At 44.9% G+C, this 20,003-nt stretch overlaps 1 protein-coding gene across 4 annotated transcripts in view; it reads right to left on the bottom strand.

Moving 5' to 3' along the window:
* Positions 1-20,003, bottom strand: part of Ctif (CBP80/20-dependent translation initiation factor) — a 239,411-nt gene that overhangs the window by 30,474 nt on the left and 188,934 nt on the right. For all 4 annotated transcript variants that reach the window (XM_013018910.1, XM_013018913.1, XM_013018914.1 and 1 more), the window contains exon 10: positions 3,576-3,731. In XM_013018910.1, the coding sequence (XP_012874364.1) occupies positions 3,576-3,731 (156 nt within the window). The remainder of the gene's footprint in view (positions 1-3,575; positions 3,732-20,003) is intronic.

Below are 20,003 nucleotides of genomic sequence, written 5' to 3'. Positions count from 1 at the left end.
CCCCCCTATATGATACAGGCAACTATATACCACATTTACATTTATTCTGTTAAGAGTTGTTCTCCCATTAAATACCATTATGGTAATACATTTAAAAAATGCAAAATAACTGTCAGAGAGTGAGGGAAGAGGAGACATTGTCCAAAAAGGAATGTACTCATTACCTGACTTATGTAACTGTAATGCCCCTGTATGTCACCTTTATAATTACAATAAACAATACAAAATAATACAAAAAAAAGAGCTTGCCAAGAAAATCCAAAGTGTAAACAGGAGACAGCTTTAACTGATCGATACAACTCTTCAATCACATTGAAAACCAGGCCTAAGAACAATGGAGACAGGTGACCATGGACTGAAACCTCTGAAATTGAGAGTCAAGTCAAAAGAAATCTTTCCTCTTTTAAGCTGTTTCTTTCAGGTATTTCTCAAAAAGGATGAAGAGTCTGACTAGGACAGTTGAGTTGACACAGGGAGGGTGCTATGGATTTTTAATCAGCCACAAAAACTCATGCTTTCCCAGCCTGGGATAGGCAGCACCAGTGCTCTAGAAACTTCCAGGAGCTGACTCATGATGCTTTGGACCTGTGTATATGTGTGTTTGATAAGGCAGAGAAAGCAGCAGCTAAGAATTCAAGGGTTGAAGGAAATGGGAAAGGTCTCATGATCCCTAAAGGGCATCTCTTTATGTCATCTTTTCTGAACACGTCATTTTAGGAAAGCCAAGTGAGCTCTGGAAAAGACCCACAAGGCAAGTTCAAGAACTCCAGGCCCATGCTGGCATGGAGCAGCTGTGTGTCCTGTCAGGACACTCAACTCACGTTTCCTTTAACTTGAGACATTTTCAATGTACACTATGTAAAACAATGAACTATGTAACTTGAGGAGGGAGGGGGAGAATGGGGGAAAGAGAAGGAAGTATTGATATTGACCAAGAAGCATTATATTCATAACCTGCTTTATGGAATTGTAACCCCTTTGTACAACTACTTAATTAAAAAAAAAAAAGATAAGACCTGTTCTCTGTTCTGGATTCCTCAGCTCCACCAGCTTGGAGGACACCAGCTTTCTGAGAGCCAACATCTTACAATGGGTCCTCCAGGCATTTCCTTTCGTGCATGTAGTCAGTTGTTCTTCATGTCCTGCTACCCTCCTTAAACTCTTGCAGAGAAAGTACCACAAGCCCTTATGCAGATGAGGAAAGCTCAGCCCAGCAAGACTTTTCCCCAAGATGGCACAGCTAAAAGATAACAGAGCCAGCATGTAAAGACCCCCTGCCCTCCAACCCCTGAATGCTGCTCATGTGTGGGGATGAGGGTCTCTTCTTTTACAAAATAATGATTTATTACCCTTCAAAATTATCATGAGCATGATGTGGTTCTGTTTTTCAAACTGTCCCCCAAAGCTTAATTCATCAAGCAATGTACATAGGAAGGGTTGATTGTTTCTTGTCTGGGCAGGTCTCTGGATCTCACACTGTCTCAGGTGGTAGAAAAACATCCCCACGGCCAGGGCCAGTGCTAAGCAATGGCTCTACATCCTTCTCAGGGAGCAGATGATGACCACCTTAGAAACTGTCCAGATCACATAGAGTAAAAGAGCTGGGGTAACTTAGGTCATTGCCCTAGAATAGGGCTGTTCTCTGCCTTGAGCTGATTTGTTGGGGGCACAGGGAAATGCAGGCAAGGATGGATGGATCCCAGAAGCTCCTGGACAACTCTCTGCCTCAGGGATGTCTGCTTTCCATTCATCCCAAAGGGATGCAAAAGGCCAAATTGCCAGTTCTTTTGGCACTGACCAATGAACCTAGACCCTTGAGAGGGAAATCAAGTCAGGAGTGGGCTGCATCTGAACAAGTCTGAACTCAAGGGCATTTGTGAAGACACAGAGTTCACCTACTTGGAGTCTCTGAGACTGTGGGCTTACAAGGTACCCTTGGGGGCTGCATGCTTGGCTTTAGGGTATAATAAACATACTGTTGTCCTATACATGGATGTTCCCCAAATACAAACACATCACTTTCTTTGCCATCATCTATTCAAGAGCACAGTCAGTCATCTCTTCACCCCACTCCTCTCCTTAAACCAGTAGTTCTCTTTCCCTTCCACCCTCTTGAAAAGAGTCACTCACACACACCACCTCTTCCCATTGAGCCCCAGGCCCTTTTTCTAATTGCTGCCAGACCCTGGCCATTTCCCTGTCCTTTGGTCCTCTAAAAGCTGTCCCTCTATACATCCTGCTGGTGGCAGAGGGGCCAGGGTAGGGCCAGACATTCTAGATAAAAGGTGCGCTGACACCAGCTGTTGCTGTGCTGGTCTTCACAAGCTCTCATGGAGTCTTCTTAATACCTTCCTCTCCTGGTGTTCCAACTTTCTCCTCTAGGCCCTCCATTGCTGCCCCTCTGCTGACTCAGTCCTCTCCCTGGGTGATGCCATCATCCCTAGTTTCTAGCACCAGGGACACATCCACTCTCCCAGGTGACTTCTCAGGGACCTCCAGACTCTTCTGCCCATCAGTCTTGGGTAAGCATGCAGAAGGTGGTCAACAGGTGGCCCAAATATAATTATCTTGAGTCCAGACTCCTGGCTCTTATCCTGGCCTGCTTCTGTTCCCCATTCACCACCCCAGAAAATGTTACCTCCAAGCTGGTAAACAGGATCTCTGTCTCTTCTCCTCTACCTTCCATGAGTGTGTCCCATTGACTCTAACTCAAAAATACAACCAGACTTCAACACTGTGCCTGCTCCTCATGCATGTGACTGTATTTCCAGCCACCAGCTTTGCTCTAGATGGTACCAAAGATCCCAACTGGCCTCCAGCTTTCATTTTTTCCCCCTTTCAGTTCAGCAAGAGAGACCTTATAAAGTGTCTTTACTATTTAGGAGGGCAAGCAGCCCTAGTCCTTCTTGGTATTTATACTCTCACTAGACATTTTTTTTTTAACTCAAGGCTGGCACTCTACCACTTGAGCCATACTCTACTTCTGACCTTTTGCTGGTTAATTGGAGATAAGAATCTCTTGGATTTGTCTGCCCAGGCTGGCTCCAAATTGCAATTCTCTGATCACAAGCTTCCTGAGTAGCTAGTGTTATAGGTGTGAGCCACCAGAGCCTGGCTCTTCGTTATTCTTATTTATCTCCTTTTCAGATGAAATTTAGAACAAATACGTCCTTTCTAAAAACAAAGATACCAAGGGCTGGGGATATGACTTAAGTAGTAGAACATTTGCTTAGCATGCATAAGGTCTGGGGTCCAATTCCTAGCACTACACAAAACCAACCTACTAACCCTTAAAAATAAATAAGATCATTCAATGACAAACTAACTCAACCCAAGGACACATTCATTGAAGTAATACTCTAGATCAGAAATTACTGAAGCCTGAAATAAAAAAGTTTACTCTTTAAGTAAACTCAATAACTAGAAACTGGTTTTGGAAGCAAAACCCTGAAAGATCTCTTTACCAAAGGTCCCATCCCCTATGGTAGTAGCTTTTATGGGGTTTGCAAGTGTATCTTCCATTTCCACGGGGCAGGTGGGCATGGCCGTGGCTGGGGCGGAGCCTGGTCTCTTACCTCCCTGAGGCACGTGTAGATGGGGCACACCAGCACGCGGAAGGGCTCGCCTGTGCTGCTGCGCATGGTGCCAAACACCTCGCACAGGAAGGTGATGAAGCCCAGCCAGCGCTCCACGTCCTGCTGCTGCAGTTCCTCGCGCACGGTGAAGTCTTTCTGTGGAGGCACAAGGGGCTGTGTTAGTCTTGCAGGGGCTGGGGATGGGGCCAGGACACCACCTGTTGTTCAAGGGCTGGCCCTTGAGCCCTTGAGCCTTGTCTTGGTGATTCCAATTCTGAGGAGAGGTCTGGAATGGGAGGGAAGGACACCTTTCCCAGACTCTTCATCTTCCCACCCAACTCCTTTGGCCAACCACCAAGTCACTGTCCTCTCCATTGGGAAGGGAGCCAGTCTCACACAGGGTCAGTAGTCGGCCACTGAGCCCCACTGCAGTTCCAGCATTGGCTAAAAATACTAGTCCTTGCTTGGGAGGGTCTGAAGCATCATTCCTTCATTCACTAATTCATCTATCTGTTCACATACTCATCCATTCATCCATTCAGTCACTCATTCACCCATCTGGTCCCTCCCTCCCTCCCTCTCTCTCTCCCTTCCTTTCTTCCTTCCTTCTTTCCTTCCTTCCTTCTTTTCTCTTCTCTGTATGCCAGTACTATACTGGAGGTTAGAATAAGGCATTTTCACCCCTAACTGTAATACAAGAGCTGGTGTTAAAAGCCATCAGAAGGTTCCAGTAAATGGTTGAGGGATCCCCCATGGTAGAAGTCATTACTTTCATGTGGAAATCAGAACTCTGAAGGAGGCCAGGATTCTGACATGGGGAAAATGTCGCGAGTAAACTTAAAGAATAGGAAGTAGAAGGGTGGTTGCTAGAGGCTGGGGAGAGGAGGACATGGTGAGTCACTTGTGGGTAGGGAGAGTTTTGCAAGATGAAAAAATTTTGGAGATTTGTTCAATGATGTGAATATAGTTAACACTACTGACTAAATATTTAAAATGGTGTGTTAAAAGTTTGCATTAGTTTTATTGATAAAAAATAATACTTGCCTAGAACACTCAAGGCCCTGAGTTAATTCCAGTTACATGCATACAGACAGAAACATACACACCCTTCCTTCCTTCCTTCCTTTCATTCTTTTGTTTGTTCTTTCTTTCTCCTTTTTTGTCAGCCATGGGACTTGAACCCAGGGCATGGGTGCTGTCCCTGAGCTATTTTCCTCAAGGCTAATGCTCAACCACGCACAGCCACAACTCCACTTCTGTTTTTTGAATGGTTAATTGGACATAAGAGTCTAATGGGGACTTTTCTGCCTGGGCTAGGTTTGAACTGTGGTCTTCATATCTCACCCTTCTGAGTAGCTTGGATTACAGGCATGAGCCACTGTTCATATCTCACCCTTCTGAGTAGCTTGGATTACAGGCATGAGCCACTGGTGCCCGGCTTACACACTGGTGCCTGGCTTTACTGGACATTCTCCTGCAGCTGAAAGCAGGATACATAAAATAAATGGATGCGTAACAATAACTGGGCAACTAAAAAAATAAAAACATCAGTAAAATCAAAGTATGTTGAAAGATGAGCATCATGAAATAAAAATATAAGGCTGTTTGCTTAGATAAAATATTGTCCATAATAAATGTCAATATCATAGGTCCAAAATGCATCAAAAGCTATTGAAAAACCAAATGTGTGGGTCCTGCTATTGGGTGGTGTCCCAGTGTTCAGGAGGTAGAGGAAGGAGAATGCCCAGTTTGGAGCCAGCATGGGCTACCTAGTAAGACTATGTCTCACAAAGAAAGAAAAAAAGAAAAGAGGCATAAGAAAAAACAGAAAGCAACAAACATCGTATTATTATTGTTATTATTATTTTGGAAGTCCAAGGTTTTGGACGTAGGGCCTTGTGCTTGCTAGGCAGGTACTCTACCATTTGAGCCACACCTCAGCCCGTTTTGCTTTCATTGTTTTTTCCACGTGGGTTTTGCTTTTTGCACAGGTTGGCCTGAACATTTACCCTCACCCCCCCAGTACACTTCCCATGTAACTGGGATCACACTGTGTATACCACCACACCCGACTCTTATTAGTTAAGATAGAGTCTTGTGAACTTTTTGTCTAGATTGGCCTCAAACCTTACCCTCCCAATCTCAGCCTCCTGAGTAGCTAGGATTATAGGTATAAGGCATCTTACACAGCCATTCATTATTGATTAGAAAGTTAATTACTTAGATGATTTAAGTAATAAAATTAACGGACCTGAATTGGAACAAGTTTCATAATAAGCTGTGGTAATACTATAATATTCAAACATAAAAATTGTACAAGTTACATACTGGGACCAAGAACTAACAACAATCAAAAATAAAATCAGCCCTGTGCCAGTGGCTCATACTTGTAATCCTAGCTACTCAGTTAGTTGAGATCTGAGGCTCACAGTTTGAAGATAACCTAGCCAAGACAAATCCATGAGAATCCTATTTCAATTAACCACCTCAAATCCAGAAGTTGTAGCTCAAGTGATAGAGCACTGGCCTTGAGCAAAAAAGCTCAAGGCCAGCACCCAGACCCTGAATTCAAGCCCCAGGGAGGGGTTGTGTGGGTTTGTGGGTTTGTGGGGAGGGAAACAATTACTTGGGTACTTAAGAGGTACTCTTGTAAATAAAGATGGACTAAAGAGATCAAATATACCCTAGAAGGCAGGCACTATCTAAAATCCTAGCTACTCAGGAAGCTAAGACCTGGAAAACTGAGGATTGAAGCCAACTTGGGCAGAAAAGCTCTCAAGTCTCCATCTCCAAGGGCTGGAAATTTAGCTTACTGGTAGAGTGCTTGTCTAGTATGCTCAAGTCTCCAGGATCCCCAGCACCACAATTAAATATACAAACAAATAAACGAACAAAAAAAAACCCCAACAACTCCGTTTCCAATTAACTAGTAAAATGCTGGGCTGGAGGTGTGGCTCAAGTAGTAGTGTACCAAGCATGCTTAAGAAAAAAAAGTAAGAGTAGGAAGCCCTGACTTCAAGTCCTGGTGCACACACAGATTACTTAGGAAATAACTACAAAAACTTGTGGGAACCAGGTGTTGGTGGCTTATATCTATAATCTTAGCTACTCAGGAGGCTGGGATCTGAGGATCGAGGTTCAAAGCCAGCCCAAGCAGGAAAGTCTGTGAGACTCTTATCTTCAATAAATCACCAGAAAATTGGAAGTGGCGCTGTGGCTCAAGTGGTAGAGTGCTAGCCTTGAGATGAAGAGCTGAAGGACAGAGTCCAGGCCCAGAGTTCAAGCCCCATGACAAAAAACAAAACAAAACAAAAAATACTTGTGAGAAAAAAGCTGTAATATGGTCAAAGCTGTAATGAATATGAGGTCAAATTATAGCCTTCTATTTTGACTATTAAAGGAAGAAAATAGGGCTGGGATGTAGCTCAGTGGCAAAGCGCTTGCCTAGCAAGTGCAACGTCCTGGGTTCAATCCCCAGTACCAAAAAAGAAAAGACAAAAAAAATAAAGGAATAAAATATATCATGTAAACTTATGTTGTCCAATAGTTGTCCACTAGTGGATACTAGCTCTATGTGACAATTAAACATTCATTGTTCTGTCTGAACTGACATGTGTTATGTGCCAGATAGAGGATGGTTTTGAAGAGTAAAATATGAAAATCAATGCAAGAGTAACACTTGAAAATCAATGCGTAGCCTATGAAACCAAGAAAATTGAGGGGAATGGTTAGGTTGGGAGGAATGGGGAAGGATGATCACAGGGGTGACATGGATCAAGATGCATTACACTCATAAACTTTGTTGGATAATAACTGGATTTGTTGAATAGTAACTACTTTGTACAACTAAAGGTAATAAAAATATAATAAAAAGGTGACATCCATGTTAACATTATAGATGCACTCAGTTAAGTAAAATATATGTGTGGATAATATTATATATCTATTAGACAGTGGTAATCTAAATATTCAGTGTGAAAAATCAGATAACCAACAACTTAGACAAATGGGCAAGCCAATGCAAATATAGCTATAATGGATTAAAAAACAGAAAAAGGAAGCTATTACCTAATCAAAAAAAGAAGAAACAAAATGAGGTGTGAAAATACAAGAGATAAAAGGCATGATAATAATGAGTATGTTAAAGGTTTTGGAAAAAGACAATGAAATGAGTTATTTTTCAGAAAACAAATATCCATTAAATGATTCTTATGTCCCCTTCTTCCTACCTGTTGGCCTCCACCATTTCTAAGAAAATAGAAATAAAAAGCTAAAATAGATTAAAAAAAATAAAAAGATGGGGGAAAATTCTAAAATAAAGCACTATGCTCTGAAAGAATTACCTTTATAAGAATGTCTAGGACTGGGAATGTGGCTTAGTGGTAGAGTGCTTGTCTAGTATGCTTGAAGCCCTGGGTTGATTCCTCAGTAATACAGACACAGAAAAAGCCGGAAGTAGCCGGGTGCTGGTGGCTCACGCCTGTAATCCTAGCTACTCAGGAGGCTGAGATCTGAGGATCACCGTTCAAAGCCAGCCTGGGCAGGAAACTCCGTGAGACTCTTATCTCCAATAAACCACTAGAAAACTGGAAGTGGTGCTGTGGCTCAAGTGGTAGAGTGCTTGCCTTGAGCAAAAGAGGCTCAGGAATAGAGCCCAGGCCCTGAGTTAAAAAAATCTAAATTTGTGACTACTTACTTCAAAATTTTAAAACATTAGCTTCAATCTAATTTCTCTTCTTAGGAAACTAACCAAAAAGCTTAGCAAAAGATAAGCTTTCCAATCAGTTCCTCATGACCCAAATCTCATAATGATAGCAAATTACAAACAAGGAAGTATATGGAGCAATCTCTCTAATGTGAAGAGATAAGAGTCCTCCGTGGAATGCTAGCAGATAGACCCATTATAACCAAGTATATCTTTATCCCAACTATAGTCAATTACATCTTTATCCCAACTATACTCAAGTGATCTTTATCCCAGAAAGACAGGGAAAATTATCTGGAACCTACAAATGGCAATACATGACATCAACAAGCCTGAGTAAACTATAGCATCAGTGTCTCGGATCCTAGGAAGAGGAGATAAAATTGTTAGATTGGAGCTACAAAAAGATCCCTTCCCCGGGCTGGGAAGGTGCCTGAGGCCCTGGATTCGATTCCCCAGCACCACATAAGCAAAAAAGAAAAAAGCCAGAAGTGGCACTGTGGCTCAAGTGGTAGAGCACTAGCCTTGAGCTGAAGAGCTGAGGGACAGTGCCCAGGCCCAGAGTTCAGGCTCCACGACCGGACCCCCCCAAACAAAACTCTCCCCCCAACTTCTAATAAAGATGAGAATTAACCAGACTTTAGTAACTAATTAATAAGAATATTTAGACAGGGTTAGGAAGGTGGCTCAGTGGTAGAGTGCTTGCCTTGCATGCCTGAGGCCCTGGGTTCAATTCCTCAGCACCACATAAGCAAAAAAGAAAAAAGCTGGAAGTGGCACTGTGGCTCAAGTGGTAGAGCGCTAGCCTTGAGCTGAAGAGCTGAGGGACAGCATCCAGGCCCAGAGGTCAGGCCCCATGACCGGACCCCCCCAAAAAAAGAATTATGCAAGTTTTCTAGCAAGAAAATTTCAAAATTAAGCTTCAAGATAGAAGAGAATGTCTTATATATGTGAAGACACACTTAATACTCCTAATGGCAAGGGAGCATGGTAAAGATGGCAATTCTCTCTGAAATGGCTCAGGACCCGTTTGTATGCCATATCCTATCATGTACTTTTTGTGAGGGAAAAGGAGTGGGAACTTAAAAAAAAAAAGGATCCTAACGAAATAAGGAAAAATAGCTAAAATTCATATAAAAATTGAAAAAGAGCCGGGTGCTGGTGGCTCACGCCTGTAATCCTAGCTACTAGGAGGCTGAGATCTGAGGATTGCAGTTCAAAGCCAGACTGGGCAGGAAAGTCCGTGAGACTCTAATCTCCAATAAACCACTAGAAAATCAGAAGTGGCGCTGTGGCTCAAGCGGTAGAGCGCTCGCCTTGAGCTGAAGAGCTGAGGGACAGTGCCCAAGTCCAGAGTTCAAGCCCCATGACCGACCAAAAAAAAACAAACTGGAAAAGAGATGTATTATTTTTAACCTACTTATTTTATTATTTGTCAGTTATGGGGCTTGAACTCAGGGCCTGGGCACTTGGCCCTGAGCGTTTGCACTCAAGGCTAGCATTCTATCACTTTGAGCCACAGTCCACTTCTGGTTTTCTGGTGGTTAACTGGAGGTACGAGTCTCACAGACTTTCCTGTCCAGGCTGGCTTGAAACTGTGATCCTTAGATCTCAGCCTCCAGAGCAGCTAGGAACACAAGCATGAGCCACCAGCATTGGCCAATTTTAACCTATTTTAAGGCATGAATAATTAAGAGACTAGGGAGCTAAGCATGGTGGTGCATGTGTATAATTCCAGCACTTGGGAGGTGAAAGCAGGAAGACTGCATGTTCCAGACCAACCTGAGCTATATAGTGAGACCTATCTCAATGAAACAGGTTTTGCGAAGGATGGAGCATGGTCATCTAGACTAGGCAGCCCAGAAACTAATTTGGCACCTATGAGGGTGACACATGGGCCCAGAGGGATCTAATTCATGGCCACAGGAAGCATTATTCACTCAAGCAACATGGCTGGAACAGTTGTCTAATATTGGCAGAAAAATAATTTACAGACTCTCTTTGATACTATACTCTAAAATGAATTCCACAAAGATGTGTGTGTGTGTGTGTGTGTGTGTGTGTGTGTGTGTGTGTGTATGACAAATCATAAAACCTAGAAGAAAATTAAATTGAGTCTAAAAGATTTCTGGAGTAGGGCTTTCTACATTAAAGTAACAGAGAAATGCTCCAAAATATTGTAAGCATACAAGGCAATTGATAAGCTGGGAAAAATATCCATAATAAATGTGGCTGTGGGTAACAGTCTAAGTATACACTGTTCACATTTGTAATAAAATTATTAAATCACTCATGGACAAAGGAAGGACAATTATATGTCAAAATATAAACTGCTAGCAAGTATCAGAAAACAAATTAAATACCAGTAGCAATTCAGTGAATGAAAACACCTTCTTCCACATATGCTATATTAGCAAAACTTGTAAAAACAGAAATGGTCAATGCTGGTGAGGATGTAAAAAGAGACACAGGCACTCTTATAAATGCGCAGTGAACATTGATACTGCCTTTCTATAAACAAACAACAACAAGACCCCCCCCAAACAAAAAGAAAACACTTAAACTAAGCCTTAAAGGTGATATTGTTGGGCTTTCATGGCTCATGCCTATAATCCTAGCTCGTCAGGAGGAAGAGATCTGGGGGGAGCATGGTTTGAAGCCAGTCTGGGCTAGACAGCCCAGAGACTCCATCTCTAATTAACCAGCAAAAATTCAGGGGTAAGGCTGGGAATGAGGCTTAGTGGTAGAGTGCTTGCCTAGTATGCATGAAGCCGTGAATTTGATTCCTCAGTACCACATAAACAGAAAAAGCCAGTAGTACTGTGGCTCAAGTGGTAGAGCTCTAGCCTTGAGCAAAAGAGGCTCAGAGAGGGGCTGGGAAGATGGCTCAGTGGTAGAGCGCTTGCCTTGCACGCATGAGGCCCTGGGTTCGATTCCTCAGTACCACATAAGCAAAAAGAAAAAAGCCGGAAGTGGCGCTGTAGCTCAAGTTAGAGCACTAGCCTTGAGCTGAAGAGCTGAGGGACAGTGTCCAGGCCCAGAATTCAGGCCCCACAACCGGACCCCCCCAAAAAAAATCCCCCAAAAAGACAAAAAAAAACAAAAATCAAAAAAAAGAGGCTCAGGGACAGAGCCCAGGCCCTGAGTTCAAGCCCCAGGACTGGCAAAAAAAAAATTCAGGGCTGTCATGGCTCAAGAGGTAGAGTACAACTTAAACAAGCTTAAGGCCCTGAGTTCAAACCCTGGTACCAACAAGAAAAGTATTCTTATTATTTGATCTGGCAATTAGACCTTTTCCTAGTTATCATAAGGCAATAATTAAAGGTAATAGGAAAAGAAAATTTAACATCTCTAAAAAAATCAACAACCTAGGTATCTAACCACAGGAAAATGATTAATTAAATAATATATACATTCCTTTATGTTTGAGAAGAGTTTATAATAGCCTGAAAATGTTTGTATAATTGATTAAGAAAGAAAACCAGGCGCTGGGAAGTTGGCTCAGTGGTAGAGTGCTTGCCTTGCATGCCTGAGGCCCTGGGTTCGATTCCTCAGCACCACATAGGCAAAAAAGAAAAAAGCCAGAAGTGGCGCTGTGGCTCAAGTGGTAGAGCACTAGCCTTGAGCTGAAGAGCTGAGGGACAGCACTCAGGCCCAGAGTTCAGGCCCCATGACCAGACCCCCCCCCCAAAAAAAAAAATATATATATAAGAAAGAAAACCAGGCTGGGTGCTGGTGGCTCATGCCTGTAATCCTAGCTATTCATGGGGGTGAGATCTTAGGATCAGAGTTCAAAGCCATCTGGAACAGGAAAGTCAGTGAGATTTTTATCTCCAATTAACCACTAGAAAACCAGAACTGGTATCCAGGCCTAAATTCAAGTCCCATGACTTACCCCCCCCCCCAACTAGACACTGAATGAAAAAAAGGAAAACCCAAATGCATGTACTATATAGTCATGCATGTACTATATAGTCTCACCCATGAATAAAATGTTAAAAGAAACATGAAATATCCAAAATGTTTAACAGTAGTGGTTCTCAGTAGTGAAATCATGAATGGCCTTTATTCTTTACTTTTTGTGTGTGTGTGTGTACGTGTGTTAATATTGGGGCTTGAACTCAGGGCCAGGGTGGCTCTCCATTAGTTTTATTGCTCAAGGCTGGTGCGCTACTACTTGAGCCAGAGTTCTACTTCTGAGTTTTTGCTGGTTAATTTTTGTTAAGAGTCTCTCAATTTATCTGCCTGGATTGGCTGTTTACCTCAATCCTCAGCTCTCAGCTTCCTGAGTAGCTAGGATCACAGGCGTGAGCCACAAGTGCCAGGCTCTCTCTCTCTCTTTTTTTCCCTGTTTTGAATTTTCTGAATTTCCTTTTTTTTGTATGTGTGGTCAGAAAAACAATACTTGATGGTTGTGACCCTTTCTTTTCTTTCTTTTTTTTTTTTTTTACAAAGTAGACAGAGGTCTGGGGGTGATTTGGCAATGAGCACAGGTTTGCCCCAGAAGGGCTAGAAGGCCGGTGTGCGCATGCCTGTCCTGGAAGCCCCCAAACCTAGTTTCTGTGTCCTCCTGACACACGTTAGGGTAGACAGCTTTCCCTAGGAACAAGGAGTCCCTTTCTGCCATTCCTTAGGTCTCTCCCTCGACGCCCAACCTCAGCTTCTTGTATCCAAAAGCAGCAAGGGGCCTCAGATCGGTGGCAGCCATTTCAAAGTCTGTTATTTGGCTCTCAGTTCTCCTCTGACTGGCAGGCTCCCTCCTAGTAACCCCTACTGCCTCTCCCCAAACTTTAAGGCTACCATTTAAGCCCCGTTTCCTGCCTAAAACTATTTATTGACGTACTGCTATTTCCTGCACCGGCCACATCAATAAGCCTTGAAAGCCGCTCAGTGTCTCAGGTTTCTCAAGGCATTCTGGGAAATTCTTCCCGCTCTGGATAACCACATGAACTCTGGCATGGTGGAGTCGTGTGGCCAAGCCAAAAACAGCTGTGTACATGCAAGGTGGGGGGGGGGAGACACTGCCCCCCCCTCCTGAGCAGGGCAGCCATGGGAGGGAAGGGGGGGGTGCTGCTGAGAGGAGGGAGGGGCTAGGGCACAAGGACCACAGTGTTCTTTTAACACTTCTTGAGGGCCACTGGCAGCCCCCCACCTCCAACATCATTCTCTTCTCCCTCTTTTACAACAAGTGACCAAGGGAAATTTGTCCATCCAAACCCAACCTCCCAGTGACTCTGGTTTGTTCCTGTCCAGAAAGGGGGCTCCAGGGAGTGGGTTGGGAGGAGAAAGTCTGCTTTTAGTCATCGCCTGCAGGAAGTTTCTTTTTCCTTTAGAAGTTGGGATGCCATGTGGGAGAGGCAGGCAATGGGGAATCTAGGAGCTAAATCTTCTTTTCCCCAGCAATTAACTATGGTGTTAAAAAAAAAGGGAGGGGGGCTGGGAAGGTGGCTCATTGGTAGAATGCTTGCCTCGCATGCATGAAGCCCTGGGTTCGATTCCTCAGCATCACATAAGCAGAAAAAGCTGCAAGTGGCGCTATGGCTCAAGTGGTAGAGCACTAGCCTTGAGCTGAAGAGCTCAGGCCCAGAGTTCAAGCCCCACGCTAGCACTCTACCACTTGAGCCACAGCAGCACTTCTGGTTTTCTGGTGGTTTATTGGAGATAAGAGTCTCATGGACTTTCCTGCTCTGGCTTTGAACCTCGATCCTCAGATCTCATCCTGCTGAGTAGCTAGGATTACAGGCATCAGCCACTGATGCCAGGTTGAATTCTTTATATTTTGAATCAAAGATTCAAAAAATTTTTTGTTGTTGTTTATTTGTTTACTTGGCTCAAACTTTTATTTCCTTCAAGGTTTTGTTCCATTGTCCCCTCCTCCTCCAGGAGGTCCCACTCCCTGAATACTTCAGTTCAATGGCAGCCTGCCCTTTGGCTCTGCATTAGTTCCCCCCTGGCTCTCACCAATTACATTGGGTCTATCTTTGTAGACATCTGGCCCTTTGCCAGGAGGAGTTTCACAAGGCAGGCATCTTGTCTGATCCATGCTGTGTCCCTAGACTGGGACCTGGCTCAGCAGATGTGAATGTGAGAAGACCAGATGGGTCAATAGTCCATTATAAGTGACCAGACTTCCCTAAGCAAAGTTACATTCTTTTAAAATCTAAGACTTGCCTATAGAGTTAGTATGTTTTCTGGGTTCACTTTTCCCTTTCCTTTCCTTGCTCTGTCCTGTCCTGCACTTCCCTACTTTCCCCTTCTGCCATGTCTTTCAGATTTCTTCTTCCTGCCTGTTCAAGCCCTGGCCCCCACACCAGGGTCCATTCACAGCATGCTTCTTTGTGGGTCATATTTTTGCATAGAGTGAAGTCTCTTGGCTTCTTTGGGATCTTTCTTCCTTCGTCAAAATTGCTTCAAGCCATGACATTCTATAGAGCCATCTTCAGTGGTATGGAGGGATCATCTAGCTCTGTCAAAATGTCCCTTTCTGAGCTGTTTGCTATAGCAGGCTTTATCTCTTACCTGTCCCCACCCCAGCTCCATATGCCTCACCTCCTCTGTCCTTATCACTCCATCTCTATGCCTCTTTGACTCTCTGTTCTAATTTCCTAGTTTAGGACCTGCTGCCTGGTCCCAGGGGCTTGGGAACCGACTCTCTGCAGATCCTGAAAGGCTTCAGCCCACCCAGGTCATTACCACTGGGGGGCCCAGGGCAGAAGCCTACCCCTCACAGTTTCTGAATCAGTCTTTTTGGCTCCATTGCATCAAGGCGAGGAAGGGAGAGTATTCTCAGGCCAAGGGCTGCTCCAGAGCCTAGAATCCAGGGCTGCTAGCATATATCAGGTGACTCCTGGCTCCAATACTCCATCTGTTGACATTTCCTGGGTCTCTTGGGCCCCATGAAACACCCCAGAATCTTTAAAGAAATGAATTTACCTCAATTTGGTTTCTTTGACTTTGGACTAAAAAGAATCCATGGGTAGTGACAGGCTTTTCCTAAGACATGACACAGTGGGTTCCTGACCCCACAGGAGGAGATCAGGACTGAGCCTGACAGGAGGGCAGACTGGGATTGGACATTTTCTGAAGTGCTAGTGAGGAGACTAGGAGAAAGAGCAGGCCTTAGGCTCGGTCTCTCCACACCCACTCACAACAGCCTGGGGAAATGACTGCTCGGGGCTTGGCGTCTGTCTGACTGGGTCAGATTGACCTCCATAGCTTTAATGAATCACCCGTGCACTGTGTCCAGCACATAGTAGGTGTTTAATACACCTCCTGTGGTAGTTGTCTCTGATAGTTGTCTCCTGAGCCACCCTGTCCTGCCTTACACCTGGAGGTCTCCTCCTCCTCCAGCCTCACCTGCTGGGCTGCAGACTGCCAGCCTTGGTTCATTTCTGTTGGGTTGAGGCCTGGATTTGGGGCCTCTTATTGCCTCTTGACTCAAGAGTCTGATCTGCAGGTCATGGTATATAACTTACTTGTCTGGCAGAGGGTGTGTCCCAGAAAACTGTCTGAGCATGGGGTCGCAGCTCTACCCCAAGGTACTTTTTGTCTTGCATTCTGATGTCTACTGTTCTGGAGCTGCTCTCCAGGTCTGGACAAGTTCTTTCTCACTGTAGACCTAGACATTTCCCAAGGATCCTGACCTTCCTGGCCCATGCCAGACATCTACCACTTGATGTCAATTCTTGGTCACTCCAGTGCTTCACTCTGCTCTGTCCCCAGACACAGGATTCTTAGCTGACAATGACAGAAAGCCTTCCAAACCAGCCCCAGCATTCAGGACTGAACTGGCTTCTAAGAGAAGCGAATCACCTTGGATACAGCCCCAGGGCTGTGACAACGGGCTCAGACAATGATGGTCCGATCAGTGTTCCCCTCTCTCTTCGGCTCTGCTTGTCTGCTTTGACTTACTTGTGGACCATTTTCTCTCCTGCCATGGTCACTTTCCCTTTGACATGGCAATGATGACTATTAGAAGCTTCCAGTGTGTCTCATAATGGCAGCCAAAATGAAGACAGCACCCTTCTCTCCTAATGTCCCGCCCTCAAATCTCAGGAAAGGATTGTGACTGGCTACACATATCACTTGATCATACCTTTGACCAATCGTGTGGATGCTCAGATAGGGTTCTCTGATTGGCTAGGCCCAAGTCATATAGCCTTTCTGTACTGGGGTAGGAGGGCCTGCAAACCCCTGGAATTAAATCAGAAACAATGCTGTCTGCTGCAAACACAGACTACACCTAGAACTTCAGGTGGCTGTCACATGTGACCAAAATGCTATCCAGAATCCTACCACATTCCTTAGGTGTTAGTATGACTGTTGCCTTTTCTGTTTCACTCAAATGAATGGAGAGTGACATTACTAAGATGATCTTGAATTTGTTCCAATCTACAGACATGAAAACTATGCTCCAAATGCTGGTTCTTGAACTATTATTAAAAAGACTACTGCAAGATGGACTACTGCAAGTGGCTCATACCTATAATCCTCACTACTCAGGAGGCTGAGATCCAAGGATCACAGTTCAAAGCTAGACTGGGCAGAAAAGTCCATGAGACTCATCTCTAATTAACAAGCCAAAAGTCAGAAGTGGAGGTGTGATTCAAGTGGTAGGTAAAGCCAGCCTTGAAAGGAAAAACCAAGCCTGACTAAAAGTCTGTGAGTTCAAACCCTAGTACTAGCATGTGCACGGCTGGTGTTTTATGACACCAGGGCACACAATGCTTTATCAGCTGTTTCCAGTTGAATCTATATAATTCTGGAGACATTTCCAAGCTCCCTGGGCTGTGAACACCCAGACTATTTCTGTTGGTGAAATCAGGTCAGGTAGGCTGGGCCTTGCTAATCGTAGGAAGTGCTGGGGTGCAGCGGGAGAAGCTGAGAAGTCGGGCTGATGGAGTGGGAATTCTGTCTCACACTTACGCAGGCGTGAAGCCTCACTCTCAGGCAAGGAGAGCCAGCACCTGCTGTGGCTGTGGCCTTGAGAAGCTCTCAGCTGGGCTGAAAGTTTTCCCTTCAGCTGAGCAGGAAGAGAAGCCTGGGCTGTCTAGTGAAGGAGGAAGGTAGGAAGTCCCTATGGCAAATGTCACCAGATAACCTTAGGGAAGACCTTGATACAAGTCGTTGGCTCAGAGTTCGGGAGCTGAAGTCACAGACGTTGAGTGCAGTGGGTGGCACTTACAACTTAGCTTCCCAGTCTCACCTGTTGCCTGGTGTCTGTGTGATGGTCCTGCCATGCATTCACATAGTATCCTTCTCATACTTTACCAGTTCTGCCACATGACACCTCACTGGAGGACCTTGGCCTGACCAGTCTGAAGTAGGCAGGGCTGGAAGCTGGTGTCTGGGCCTACTGTAGCTCTTTCTAACCCTTGAGGTCCCTGTTTGAAATGGTTCTCACATAGATATGAAAGCCCTTTCTACCCTGCTCTTCCCTGAAGATTCCCCAGAAGAGAGGCCTGGGCTACGGCTGTCTCTAGACTCAGGATGCCTGCCCGCCTGCTTGCCAGAACTGGTAGGTCTAGGCCATCATGCAGTATGGACATGGTATGTGGAAGTAGGATTGAGGTTTAATTTGTTCTCTGCCTGAGGAGCAAGGCAATTGCAAAATGAACTCAACATGGCTGGCGGATCACTGTCTATGCCTCTGTATCCCCATCTGTAGGATTAGAGAGACCATTTAGCGTGTATCCAGGGACAATGAAGTAAGGGATTGATGTGAAAACTGTTCTCAATAGAAAGGTTTCCTTGTTTCATTCTGCAATGTGAGAAATCAAAGCATACAGCAGACAAATATCCTGTCCAGGGTTTTCTGTGTGAGGAATTATAAGCTGGGGACCGAAACAGGTTTGCCATCCAGCCTTTTGGAGCATCTTGTCCTTTAGATTTTCATTCAAGGCTGGCACTCAACCATTTGAGCCACAACTCCATTTTTTGGGTGATTAATTAGAAAGAAAAGTGTCATGGACTTTCTTTCCAGGGTTGTCTTCGAACTGTGATCCTCAGATCTCAGCCTCTCAAGTAGCTAGGATTTCAGGTATGAACCACCAACCACCTGGCCTGGACCAGGTGTTACTGAGAAGCCCAGATCCCCAACTCCAGGCAGAAATACTGTCTGGGATCTCATATTCTGAGCCAGAGCCCTTGGCCATGCTCTGGAAGTCATTGGAAACTGAAGGGCTCTAGACATTGTGTTTTCAATGAGTAGTCCAATTACTGCTCAGATTGTCCGGAAGGCTGGTGTTAAAAATAGATGACTATGTAGGCATTATTAAACTATTTATAGAATTTGAGAAAACCCCTTGAAATGCTCACAAAAAGATTTGGCCTATACTAGGGATTCCTGAATGACTCAGCCTAAAGCCCAAAGCCACCCATGACTTTGAACTTTGCCACAGATGAAGTCTTCAAAAGTCATGCTAACATTTATGGGGTACTATTCCTGGAGGAAGCTGCAGTGGGGTGTGTGTGCAGCTTTTACCAAGCCATAGCCCAAAATGTTTCCCGAATGACAGTCAAGCAAACAGGCAAGAGTGAACACAAATCCAGGGAAATCTGGGATGGAAGAGGATACAAGCCCAGCTGGCTTGGGAATAGCTAATATTTGCATCTGTGAACTGGAGATGCTGACTGTGCCCTGCCTCTGGAGGCCATATGGGGATAGAAACATGGAAGCCATTGTCGACATTCATGCCTGTCATTTCTGCAGAGACACAGATGGATCTGTTAGCTAGTCAGCAACATCTGAGCAGTTATCTCTATTGCTACCGTCCCTCTTCTGTTTGGCTCTGTCCAATTGGACACAGTGACACCTGTTCTGTAAAGCCTGGCAGTAGCAATTGAAAGTTTTCAGACCCCCTGGATAACTGTGAGCTCTAGTCCGAAAACAAGATGTGTTCCCCAAGGAGTCTCTGGCTACCTGTGGAGTGAGGGAGAGGCCACTGGTGGGCAAACTCAGAGCCCATGGATCCATGACTGAGAACACATACAAGATCTAGGGTAGAAGGCTGAGAAGGTGGCTCCGTGGTAGAGTGCTTGCCTTGCATGCATGAGGCCCTGGGTTCGATTCCTCAGCACTACATAAGCAGAAAAAAAAGCTGGAAGTGGTGCTGTGGCTCAAGCAGTAGAGCGCTAGCCTTGAGCTGAAATACTGAGGGACAGTGCCCAGGCCCAGAGTTCAGGCCCACGATCAGACCTTCCCCTGCTCCCAAAAAATAAAAAGATCTAGGGCAGAAAAAAATAATTCTGCTGTTAAAAATGTTTGAAAACCAATGAGGTGTCTGGATACAAACCATGGGGAAAGTTAGCCAGGCCTGGAGGAGGTTCATTGGCCCAACTCCCATGAGTCTCACAAGTACTGACACTCCTGGTGTCATATGGTCCATCTAGGAAGGAGACACAGCCAAACACAAGGAGAAGGAAAATTGACTTGACAGAGTCAGTCCTGTTTCCCAGGCCTTCCAACTCAGGGTACAAGGCCACGGGTATTTGGAAGCTATCTTGCTAGGCAAGATCAGATAGCCAGGCTAACCTCTAACTCCCTGGTGAGTGAGAGGCAGCTCCTCAGACAAGGGGGAGAAGAGCCAATGGTTATTGACACAGGTGACTAAGGTGCAGGGAGAGACAGGGTCTGCCAGAGAGGGGCCGGCAGTAAGCAGACGACCTCCACTGGGAGCTGACATTCTGGCTAGCACTAGTTTTATATGCACGTTGTGTTTTGT

This window comes from Dipodomys ordii, unplaced genomic scaffold, assembly GCF_000151885.1.
Source record: "Dipodomys ordii isolate 6190 unplaced genomic scaffold, Dord_2.0 Scaffold43, whole genome shotgun sequence".
NCBI lineage: Eukaryota > Metazoa > Chordata > Mammalia > Rodentia > Heteromyidae > Dipodomys > Dipodomys ordii.
This window is presented reverse-complemented; position numbering and strand designations above follow the sequence as displayed.